The sequence below is a fragment of the Netta rufina genome (assembly GCF_964035555.1).
Source record: "Netta rufina genome assembly, chromosome: 8".
Lineage (NCBI taxonomy): Eukaryota > Metazoa > Chordata > Aves > Anseriformes > Anatidae > Netta > Netta rufina.
In genome coordinates, this window is record NC_140131.1 from 31194829 (window position 1) to 31207052 (window position 12224).

General features: G+C 35.8%; 1 protein-coding gene across 3 annotated transcripts in view; it reads left to right on the forward strand.

Annotated features, from left to right (window-relative positions):
• Window positions 1–12224, forward strand: part of EVI5 (ecotropic viral integration site 5) — a 74522-nt gene that overhangs the window by 12018 nt on the left and 50280 nt on the right. For all 3 annotated transcript variants that reach the window (XM_084290779.1, XM_084290780.1, XM_084290781.1), the window contains exons 3-10: window positions 2203–2392; window positions 5506–5730; window positions 6702–6776; window positions 7341–7466; window positions 8249–8392; window positions 9457–9546; window positions 9654–9751; window positions 10763–10823. In XM_084290779.1, coding sequence (XP_084146905.1) covers window positions 2203–2392; window positions 5506–5730; window positions 6702–6776; window positions 7341–7466; window positions 8249–8392; window positions 9457–9546; window positions 9654–9751; window positions 10763–10823 — 1009 coding nt within the window. The remainder of the gene's footprint in view (window positions 1–2202; window positions 2393–5505; window positions 5731–6701; window positions 6777–7340; window positions 7467–8248; window positions 8393–9456; window positions 9547–9653; window positions 9752–10762; window positions 10824–12224) is intronic.

Here is a 12224-nt window from a genome sequence, read left to right on the forward strand (position 1 = left end):
GAATAAGAAGAATTTGAATTGTTTAAACAAGTTAGAAACTGAAAAAACTCAAACTGTATCAAGTTATGAAGGTATCAAGGATTCTATAATCCAATTATACTGAAAGCCTCCTCAGAATAGTGAGGTAGCTCAGTCCAGAGTCCTGTTGGAGTTGTTTGGCATTAGTAAATCATTTATTAAGTTTTAGGTGAAGAAAACAGTCACTGAACACCACGGAACTTGCATGCTACTTGCTTTATAACAAGTTTCCCGTTTTTAAATCTATGGACAATGAGCTTATCCAGGTAAGGTCAAATTACTGAAATCTGGCATAACTTTTATCAGAAGCTGTGAAAACGGAAAGTAACTAGTCAGAGTCTTTTACAGTTGTAAGGGTTTTTGTAATCGTATTTATAATCATATTTCTTCTGTGCTTGTTTTTTCCTCTGTCATTACTTTGATCTTTTGATACTGGCCCAGACTAGCAAAGGAATTCCAAACTGTTTCCATTACGCACCAGTATAAATCAGGTTTCTAAACACGTTTTTGATTTTTTTTTTCAAAATTAGATTTTTCTGCATTGTCTTAATATGAACTAAATTGAAATCAATTGTGAAAAAAGAAACTTACAGTATGGCCTTCAAACGAACTTTCTCAAAATAATGAAGTACTTCTGCAGAGACTGTACTTGTTATTTTCATTAATGAAAAGACATTTATTCTAATTTGCATAAAAAATAGGTGAAAGCTAGGTGCAGGGAAAGATAATGTAAATAACTCTACCTTAGTTGAGAGCTTGAACTGCAGGTACTCTGAAACTTGTGTAGAAGGGCTATAAATTACTAAATATCTAAAACCTGACTTGACCTTGCTAAAATACTGGAAGTCTTTTAGATTTTGTGCAGATGCATGAGAAATTAATCAACCATATCTGTCTGCTTTCCAAGCATTAGAATTCATGGAAGTTCAAGCACAAATAAAACTTGATACAGCAAAACACATTTTTTTTTAAGTTACTCTTCAATTCTCGCTCTTAGCTAACGTGGTCTAAAAAAGAACCTTCCTCCCGCTTATGGGGCTCAGTATGAGTTGTGGATAAACAGAGGAGGCCTTTTTGCCATGGATCCCCATCTGTCTCTACCTCCTTGTGAAATTGATGATCATAGCAGCCAGCTAGCAGGGAAATCCGTGATTTTTTTTTTCTTCTTCCAAAGCAGAAGTACTGAGATTTCATCCTCCCTGTAGGAGGCAGCACAGGTCAGTGCCCTGAAGTCTGTAGGAACCTGTCCAGCACTTGGCATGTCTTTAATATACCTTGCTACCTGATAATCAGTGAAGTTCTCATGTCTGAGCTCCAGGATTTAATTACCCATTCATTAGCTGTACTAACAGCTGTTGTTGCCTGGTTCATATTCTTTAGGTCTGAGACTTCTCTCGTGCACTTATAAAACACCATGTTAATTTGAACAGTTGTCAGCAAACTTCAGGCATTCCAAAATTGCTTTGAGTTTTAATGATTGTCTGTATTTACATTGCCATTAAAAATATAATGAAAAATGTGTAAACGGGTAGCTTTTTTGCAGGCTTCTTTTGTCTTTGCTTTAAAATTACTGTCTTTTCTAGGACTTGACATTTGACACTATTGTTAGGATATTAGTAAGAATATTTAACTTGCTTGTATTCATGTTCTCTTTGTCAGAGTGATGCATGACAGCCCCATTTTCTATTGCTAGTAAAATCAAATCCTCTTGCTGGTACTTACACCTTAAAGTAAAACTCACCAGTATTTCCTGTAGGTCTGTTAATCTCTAGTCGGTAAATGTATGAAAGAGTTGGACTTGCAATGCTTTTGTACTTTCTCTAATTTGATCTTTTCACATTTTAAGATCTAGTTTGTGAGATCACAAAGAATTTGTATTAAAATCTCACTTCTGTTAGTGCTGATGAATTTTAAGGCATTTTTATCCCTTTCTTGAAAGGCTGCAATGTGGGGTGCTCTTCTGTCTTCGGAATTGCTTGAACTCAAGAAAAAAAAAAGTAACATTGAGCAGTTGTTCTCAAATTTAGTATGGGTGGAAAAACTGTACTGCTGAACTTCTGGATATGTTCTTTAAGAGTTTGAAGAACTGACTTGTAAACGAACTATTAGTAGTATGATACTGAACTAGTAGTAGTATGATACTGTGATAAGAATGACTAATTTTTTTTCATGCTTTTTTTGTAGGCTCCTGGAAACTGATAGCAAATCCCTGCGATCAGTAAATGGGTCAAGAAGAAATAGTGGATCTTCTCTTGTATCTAGCTCATCAGCTTCTAGCAATCTCAGCCATCTTGAAGAAGACTCGTGGATCCTGTGGGGGAGGATTGTGAATGAATGGGAAGATGTACGGAAAAAGAAAGAAAAGCAAGTTAAGGTAGTAGCTGGACAGCTTTTGTAGGATATATTTGTAATGTGATATAAGTGATAGCTTTTTATTTTCCTGTTGGCTGTATTCTTTTAAATATGTAATAGAAGCTTCTGATTAATTCTGCTTCAATTCCGAAGACTTTGTGCTTCCCACATAATCATTACTAGGCTTTAGTTTTGCCTAGCATGTCTTATTGAAATTAGATGCATACCAGAGATTTCAGCATATTTGTAATGAGAGATTCCTTGAATACAGGGGAGATATACTACATTTTCAAAATGGAATTACCTGCTTAGTCATACAACAGCTGGATGCTATGATTATTTTCCCACTGAACAGCCATCTCTTTAAAAACATTATCACTAGAGGGCTTAATTCTACTGTATGAAGATCTGATAGGAATTTAGTTTCACTGTGCATGCCAAGTAACTTGACCCCAGGGATGCCCTTAAGTGGAAGAACACGCAGTTTCTGAACTCTGAGTGGGCCAGACAAATTGTGACCAGTGTGTGTTCAGTCTGGGTCAGTTGTGGGTTTATGCAGCAGCAGAGTTCAGTTATACTTCAAATTCAAACTAAAAAGCATCTAAGGCATTTAACATATTTGTGTTTCAGAAGCAGCAAGTACAGCAGCGTGGGATTTTTGTTCGTAGGCAGTCTGTTCTGCTGTGGTTCTTTATTGGCTGTAGTCAGTAGTTTTATGTGCAGAATACAAATTTCAAGGTCTTTTGAGCAGTTTGAAGTGTGTGTGTGTGTGTGAATAGGTTGTGGGAAGGCAGAACAATGGGCTAAAGCAAAGTATCTTTTATGTGAAGCAGTTGTGAAGAAAGAACATGACTTGAGAGAGGAAACGGGGTGAAAATGAATTCAAGACTTTATGCTTGCATAGGGAAAACAGTTTCTGGAAAGGTGTTCCCAAAATGCTATGAAAAGAAGGCCACATGAACCTTGCAAAAGAAAAAAAAAAAAAAAAAGCACAAGTGGGATGACAATAAGTAGATCTGGTTGGATAGGGTTCAGTGTTTGAACTGCCTGCATGTGGACGTTTTAAAGTGTCATGTGTCACTCACTTTTACTGCTGGTCAAGTATCATTTAGGGAGTGTTTGACTAACTTTTAGTAAATATTTAACTATATATTGCTAATGAGTTTTTCACTGCTTGTTAAATAGTTCTCAGGTGTGTTTTGTGTTTTTGTTTTTGTGTTTGTCAAAAGTCAACCTAAGCTTTGTTATCCTGAAATTAAAATGGAATATGGGAACATCCATACCCTTTTCAGGATGGTACTAGTAGGTATGATTTTTAGCAGCATAGCCATCTCTTTGTCTTGACTATGAAACCTAGTCTGAAGTTATTAGATACCTAGCAAGTTCTTGAAGCTTTAGGCATAGGTGTATATGCCTTCTTGTGTATGTGGTAAGTTCTGTTTGTGTGTCTTCGTTCTGCTTTGGAGCACCTAAAATTCTAAATTCTAAAGATAATGTAAATAACTCTACCTTAGTTGAGAGCTTGAACTGTAGGTTCAAGAGATTCTAAAAGAAGACACAAGAAGTCCTGCATTACAGTATGCATAATACTATGTAAAATACCATAATCTTATTGATATTTAATAGGTGTGTTTTCCTGCAGTTCCTCTAGGAATGATGAAGGTACTGACCCTGTTATTTTTGTCAAGCAGGTGCATTGTATCTTAAGGCAACGGATCACTTGTTAATGCTTTGTTTTTATTTTTATCCTTTCTGAGTCATTGGATGACTCATCTGCAATCTGATAGTGTGTTGTTGACATAATAGCTAGAGACAGATGTGGAAAGCTGATGTGTTAGGCTTGTCTTGGAGACGTAGGAAATAATACAGGGTGTCACAGTTGTGTCATGCACTGGACAAATAGTTGAAGTGACATTACTAGGATGGTTCTGAAAATGGCTGGGTATCTTGTGGATGTTAGAAAGCTGAGGTCAGTGATGTAAAGCTCCTGTGTCAAAGTTTGAGTTTAAGTAATTCAAAGCAGGACTGTCCCTTAAAGTATCACTGTCAAATTAGCTAATCTTTCTGGCTTGGTATCTTCCTACTTGGACAAGTAGGAAAAATACTTGGATAAATAGGAAAAGGAGGATGCTTTGCACAATAGAAGATGACTGGCTTCAGAATAAATACTAGTAAGCAAAATAAACTATCATGTAGGAGACAGCATACGTGATAATAGTTCTTAAGGTTTAAAACAAGAAAGGAACCTTCTTGTCTTAAAGAGGGGGTCTTCTAGGTCAGATTGATCCTAGTTGCAGAAAGTACTACTAAGTCTGTAAACTTCCTGACTCATACTTTTTTCATCAATTTTTTCAGATCAAGCAACAAGACTACTTCCTACTTGTGCTTTCTGAAAAGACAAGTACCAAACTTGGAATCTGGTTCTCAGATCTATTTATCTGGGAAGGTTTGAGTTGTATGATACGTAGCTGGTGATTTTTCTTGTTTTTGTTTTTTAGGAATGTAAAGTTAGTTCAGTAGATGTGAACCTAATGTCTTCTTGGTACAGTGTCAGAAAATAAATACTTTCTTAAAACAAAAAAGAACTTGGAAATACTGGCACACCAGTGAAATTAGATGCATCTGTCAAGTGTGTCAAATAACTTCCAATAGTAGTATTGTGCTATTTTATTCTGATTGGCTATGTTGTGGTTAGTTCCACTTTATTGTTTACTTGTATTTGGAATTATTTTTTACCAGTAATTTATTGTATCTTAAACTACAAATATAATTAAGGGTGTTGTCTTCATTAGTATTTTGTGAAAAATAATTATTAAATTCTGGGTAAGGGGGGTTCTTTTTAAAAAATGTATATATTTTTTTTAATATTCAGGTTTTTGAAGAAGCTTATGGGGTAGGGGAAGAACTAATTTTATTAGCTAATTTAGCCACTTAAAATGATGTGACTCACTGTAGTTAGCTGCCAGTAACCTATCAGGCTGCAACAGAGGCTTACATTTCATGAAATACGTGATTGATTTGTGACATGTTGTGAACATATTCTTGTGAGAAAACTAATTCCTTGAAATGTTATGCTCTTCAGGCTTACGCTTATTTTCAGGAAATAGTAATTTTGTATCCTTCTTTATGCTTTAGGAGCTTGTTCGAAAAGGGATACCTCATCATTTCAGAGCAATTGTTTGGCAATTGTTATGCAGTGCTCAAAGCATGCCAATAAAGGATCAGTATTCAGAGCTTTTGAAGATGACATCTCCATGTGAGAAACTAATAAGAAGGGATATTGCTAGAACATACCCTGAACATGACTTTTTTAAAGAGAAAGACAGTCTTGGACAGGAGGTTTTGTTTAATGTAATGAAGGTAAGACAGTATTTCAGTCCTTGAAAATAATTTAACATGAATGTGTGTAGAAGTTTGGAAATAATTTGCATTGTAGTAACTGAACTTGCATCAGTTGCATGTGTTCTAGTTTTTTAAACTAGTTCTGCTTACCAAATTATATTCCAGTTTCAAAGATAGCTTTGAAATATTTCAATAGTCAATGATTTTATAAGAGATTTAAAACATTTGCCATTTAAAACAATCACAGGGTTACTGCTGAGATTATAATTGAGTAAAATATACTGTGAAGCAAGGTAAACAGTGTTGACAGTGAGAACACTGTAAATCAGAACTAGCACTCAGTTTAAGTGTTTCTGAACCTGTATGTTGTACCAGAAAATGGCAGATGCAGGCTAATGTGCAGCACCTAGTACCTAAGCACAAAATGAGAACACAATCCTAAAATTAAGTTGTCATTGTGTTGCCTTCATTGTAGCAGAACTTAAATTTTGAAAGACTTTTTTCCATAGCAGTTTTTACAGAAGAGTTAACAGGTTTCTAAATCATAGTAACTTCTATAATTCCAAGATGAAAGTGCAGTATGCGTGGAAACCAATACGTTTCTTCCATCTGTGAATAAAACTTCAGATTTTTTTTCTGAAAGGTAGTGTTTCTTTGTCATGTCTCCTGTAGAAGTGGTAATGCTATGCAGTTTGTATGCCAGTCCTCTTACCTTTTTACACTCGGCAAATTAATGTAGCTGGAAAGTGCAAGCTTTTTCTAGGTGTGCTTTAGTTTGTGCTTTCAAGGCCATCTGAGAGAAAAGTTCATATTCCTTCACAGCTGCAAGTAGCAACTAAATATTTGACCAAAACTTCTGAATAGAATGTCTGTCCTCTCTGGGATTAAGAGAGTAAGACCAAGTTATTAGCAAAATGATAGCACGAGCTATTTCATTCCACTAATAATGAGACTTTAATTGTTCAGAGTCTTAAAACTTTATTTTGTAGGCTTATTCTTTGGTGGATCGTGAAGTTGGATACTGTCAAGGAAGTGCTTTTATAGTTGGATTACTGCTTATGCAGGTAAACATGGTGTTAAAATGTGAACATTTAAAATCCCAGCTAAAATGAATCATTGTGGTAGTTTGAGGTTTTTTAGATTAAAAAAAAATAATTCTGTTACAATGCAGTTGTCAAGGGCTACCACTTACTCTGCAAATCAAATGAGACTCACTCTCTGTAGTCTTGTCTTTACCAAGAAGATACTATCTTCCTGGGTGAGAGAATACACTTATTTCCCAGAGCTAAGATAGGATTGCAGAGTGTTGTTTAAGATATTAATGAAATTCTTACTTTCATTTCTGTTACATGGAACCTCCTCTAAGGTCAAATTAAACTTGACAAATTTTATAATCCTCAAGTTGCCTTTTGCTTTATAAGCTAGGGTATATTATAAGGAATTTGCAGACCTCTGTTTCAGTTTAGAAATCACTTGATAGGATTCAGTATATACAAAAGGATTATTATAGTAATTAGCTATAAATACCTCTCTTACAGAAAAAAGAGCAAACACAAAACCCTAAACCCTCTCCATCACCCTTACGCTTTTCCTGATTTTTTTACTGTGTTTTGTTTGTTTTAATATAGATGCCAGAAGAAGAGGCATTTTGCGTGTTTGTTAAATTAATGCAAGATTACAGACTACGAGAACTCTTTAAACCAAGCATGGCTGAACTGGGCCTTTGTATGTACCAGTTTGAATGCATGATTCAGGTGTGTACAGAAATCTATTGGACTCCCTTTTCAGTAACTAGTAATAATGGACTTGGAAATCACAGTTAAAGAGCAGGCATGTCTGACTAATAAGCTGTTCTCTGCCAGTAGCTGGTTTCAGGACTTCAGAAGCATGTCCACATGGCTATGTGATGTACTTTTTTAAAACCAGACAGTCTGCCAAAGTTTAATGTTGAAGCATGAGGATTTGTGGTGCTGTAGTTTAGGCATGTGAATGTTTAATCCTTTTTGGATTTGAGATTCAAAATTCATGTCTTCATAGTCAATTTATAGCCATTTAAAAAAAAAAAAAAGGCTGACAAAGAAAAAAAAACACCTTGTTTTGTAATATGGTTCCTAATACGAGGGTGTCACATAGTGAATGATAAGACATGGGGATCTGCCTTATTATACCCTAGATCTCTCCAGCTCTTTCTGTAGCTTAGCCCATTCTAAGTGTGAGTAGCTTAGCCCATTCTAAGTGTGATTTAAGGATTTAGAAGTTTGTGACTATTAGGATCAGGAAGTTTTCTTGTATTTTGTACTGTGTAGTACAGAAATACTGTAGAGCATTCTATACTGGGACTCTGTTTGAACTGTATATTGTTTTCATAATGTTATCTTTTTACATCCATATCAAATAACACTAGTTGTGTGTTTTATATAGCTGTTGCCTGTGCTAAATAAAAGTTAACTTTTTTCTTGTATCTGTCAAAACAATGTGCACAATAAAAACTACTGGCAAAAGCTTAACAGATTTTTTTTCTCATTTTCTTTTGCAGGAGCATCTTCCAGAGCTTTATGTGCACTTTCAGTCTCAGAGTTTTCACACTTCTATGTATGCATCATCATGGTTTCTAACTATATTTCTTACAACTTTTCCACTACCAATTGCAACAAGAATATTTGATATCTTTATGTCTGAGGTAACTACTCAATGCTCACATGCTCCGTTTCAAGAGTAGATGCTAAAAGCATGTTAGATGTTAAGATGTTATTTGGGTAGCAGTATGAATTCCACTCTGATGGGCAAATCTCAAGTACCCTTGTTTTTCAGGCCTTATGCTTAACAGATTGTTTTGTATGGGAAGATTTTGTGCACATAGCTTCTCAGGGAAGAGCAACTATGTTAAGCATGTTTGGCAACTTTGTATTCTAAGCCTATTGAAGAGCTACTCTATCTGTCAGAAGTTCTGGATGCCATGCAATGCTATCATACAACAGGGACATCAGTTTTCCAGTATTTTGGGGTAGAAAGGAATTCTGCTTTCAGGCCAAAGTTGAAGTTCTATGGGGATAAGGAGATCAGGAAGAGGGAATGTTGGCAAAACTATTGCACAGAAGATGACAAGTAGCCAAAGGAATTTATAGAATTAATCACTGGCATTGTTAGTATAACATTGAAAGCATATTTAGAGGTAGAGCTTTGAGTGGTTGTAGTTAGCAGCAAACCAAAGCTTATGATCTGTTTACATCCTTCCTCTGCAATAATAATTTAAGAAAATATTAAGTCAAAAGTGGATCCTTTTAGCTGACACTCTACATATAGTGTCTTGTATGTTCCTGAGTTGGGTGTTCCTATGCATCTTTTTAAATAGTTAATTGTATTGTATGACATGAAATTAAAACATCCTTTTTTGAGAAGTACCTATCTTTTGTTCCTTTTTTCCCCTCTTCTACTAGATGTGTTATACTTTTGATTAAGCTTACATAAAGAACAACTGTCATTCAAGATATTTTTACCTCAGCCCTTGCCTCTCTGAGGAGGATCTGACATCAGGACAAGTAACCTGACTACTTGTCCTTTGTACAAAAAAAGAACTTGAGACCAATTTGTTATTTAGAGATTTTTCAATTTCCCTCTTTCTTGTTTAGGAAACTGGATGAGCTTTCCAATGTTAGTAAATAATAGAATTAAATAATAGAATCATCCTATGCTGTTGATAATGCCATGAATAATTGTTGGTTATTTTTTAACTTCTGTTTTCAGGGTTTAGAGATTGTATTTCGAGTAGGTTTAGCTCTACTTCAGATGAACCAAGCAGAATTACTGCAACTTGACATGGAAGGAATGTTACAGGTAAGTTAAGGTTGATATATTTGTAAGAGATGCCTGAAATGTGTAGTGTGTGTATATTTCTCTGCACCTACTAACTGTATGTAATCTTGTGCTCTGATTGCTTTTAGCACTTTCAAAAGGTCATTCCACATCAGTTTGACAGTGGTCCAGACAAATTAATCCAAGCATCCTACCAAGTCAAATACAATGCAAAAAAGATGAAAAAGTAGGTATAACATTTTGAGAAAAGACTGCTACTGCTTAGGGTTACTGTTTGTTTCTTTAAAGCTAGTTGTTCAGTACTTCACTTTGAATTTTCCATGTTTAAATTTTGGGGGACTTTATTACTGTAAATGGTTAGAATTGAAGTTCTGTTTGCAAGAGAATACTTCTAAAGCAGCTTTTGCTATTTTTTTTGAATGTAATAGTTATATCTCACGTAACCTAAAAATCTCATTGAGGAAAGCTGTCGGTTATTGAAAATTATGGAACTTCTGTAAACAGGATTTGAATAGAAAAAAGCAGTGTGGTGTGGGATACATGTGGTTTTGTTTCCTCTTTCTTGTGAGGATGAAGTAGGGAAGAGATTTTAAACTTAAGAACTTAGGCCAGATCGTAATAAGGTTTTTAGTTTACAGACTGTATGTGTACTCAAGACTATTACTGTTTAAAATAAAGGTCATTAAGTTTTGCAACACCATTGATAATTGTAAGATAATCTTGGCTCTGGGTTTGAAATTCTGAGCATGCTGCTACCTTTTTTTTTTTAAGGTTAGTTGCATGTCTTCACTTTTCTGCCTTCTGTAACAAGCCATTGCATACTTCATGCTTTTCTGGGGTTACATTTGGCAATTCTTCTGTTCTTAATCTGGGCCTTTATTGCAGTATATTGCAGTGCAAGAACAGCAGAGGTACAGATTTGTGCCAGGGTCTTTCAAAATAAATTTGCCAAATCTTCTGTCAGCAGTCTGATCAGTACTGTGGAGTGAACAGTTGGTGTTCTTTAAAACAGAAGTAGTAACAAAGATTACAGGGAAAATGCTTCCTGTGAAAGCCAATACTTTTCATTTCAAAGATGTCCAATCCAAGTATTCACAGGTGGAATGTATTGGCAACTTTCAAGCAGTTGTCTAAACAGAGGAAATATCAGCCTTTGTGTTCTACTGTTGCTTGTTATCTATTAGACCAATTAATTGTCTAATTTTTCTAATCATCCTTTATGATTTCCAACTTTTAGGTTAGAGAAGGAATACACTACAATAAAAACAAAAGAAATGGAAGAACAAGTTGAAATCAAAGTAAGAACGTCTCAACAAATTTATTTGTGAATCCGCTTTTCTGAGATGTGGGTTACATGTCTGGTCTGTATATCACAGAATGTTTGGGTTAGAAGGGACTGTAAAGATCATTTATTTCCACCCACCTGCCACGTCAGGGACACCTCCCACTGGTTCAGGTTGCCCAGGGCCCCATCCATCTTGGCCTTGAACACCTCCAGGGATGGGGCATCTACAGCTTCTCTGGGCAACCTGTTCCAGTGCCTCACCACCCTCTGAGTGAAGAATTTCTTCCTAATGTTTTACCTAAATCTACCATCTTTTCAGTTAAAAATTATTACCCCTTGTCCTATCACTACACTCCCGGGTAAGAGTCCTTCCTCAGCTTTCTTGCAGGCCCCTTTAGGGGCCCCATATCGGTACCAGAAGGAAGGACGTGTAGCAGGACATGTAATGGAGGTCCCAAAATGTTTTTCAGCAGTGGAATTGTTCATAATTGTTCATAAAGGGCACTTTCAGTGAAATTGAGACTGCTGGTGGAAAAAATTAAAGAAAAATCATTGGTGGAGACCTGCTGCGCTTAGTTCTCATTACTTGCTCCTTACTAAAGCTTGATTACAGATGACCTCATTTATCAGAGCTTCATTACATGCTGGCTTGGGTGTAGGTATTCCACACAGGTCTCGAAAACATATGTTGAAGGAGTTCTTATCACAATTCACTTAAGTGGTTTACCTTTGACTTGAGAACTTTTTTTATTATTATTCATTAGACCCAAGGTTAGGTGTCTTCTGTCTGCAGCCACTCTTTCTTACGGAGCTTCTGCAATTGATATAATGTGAGAAGCAGGGAGTGGTGGTGGAAAAACCTATAAGCTCAGCTCTGTTCTGAAAGGTTTATGTTTTCCTAACTGGCCTGCTTCCTGTACTTAATCACAGTATCTTTTTGCTTTTGTGACATAAAGAAATTTTTGGTATCTTTTTTTCCTTTTTCACAGTTAAGTTTTAACTGTGGGTTTGTTTCTTTGTCATAAAATATGGTCAGCTCCATGAGAAAAGGCAGTGGGAGAAGTAATAGACTAGTATAGTATACAGAGCTTGTTAGAGGGAATGAGTTGCAGCCTTCCTTTTTCCTGTCCACTGCTGTTCATTTGGCTTGCGATACCAGTTTTAAAGTTTTTGTAGTTCTTGAGGAAAAATTCAGTGACATGTACCTGGGAGCACAGAAATGTTCCATGCTTTTTTGGACGGTTTATCCTAATAAACAGGTAGCAAAGCAGTTTGCACCATTCTTAACCTCCTTCAGGACCTGCTGGGGTAGCTTCTCAAACCATGATTTACAGGAAATACACTAGTAAAATATGCAGCTCAGTACAATTATTTCTAACTTCTGAGGTATTTGAGGTAAATAACTCTCATTACA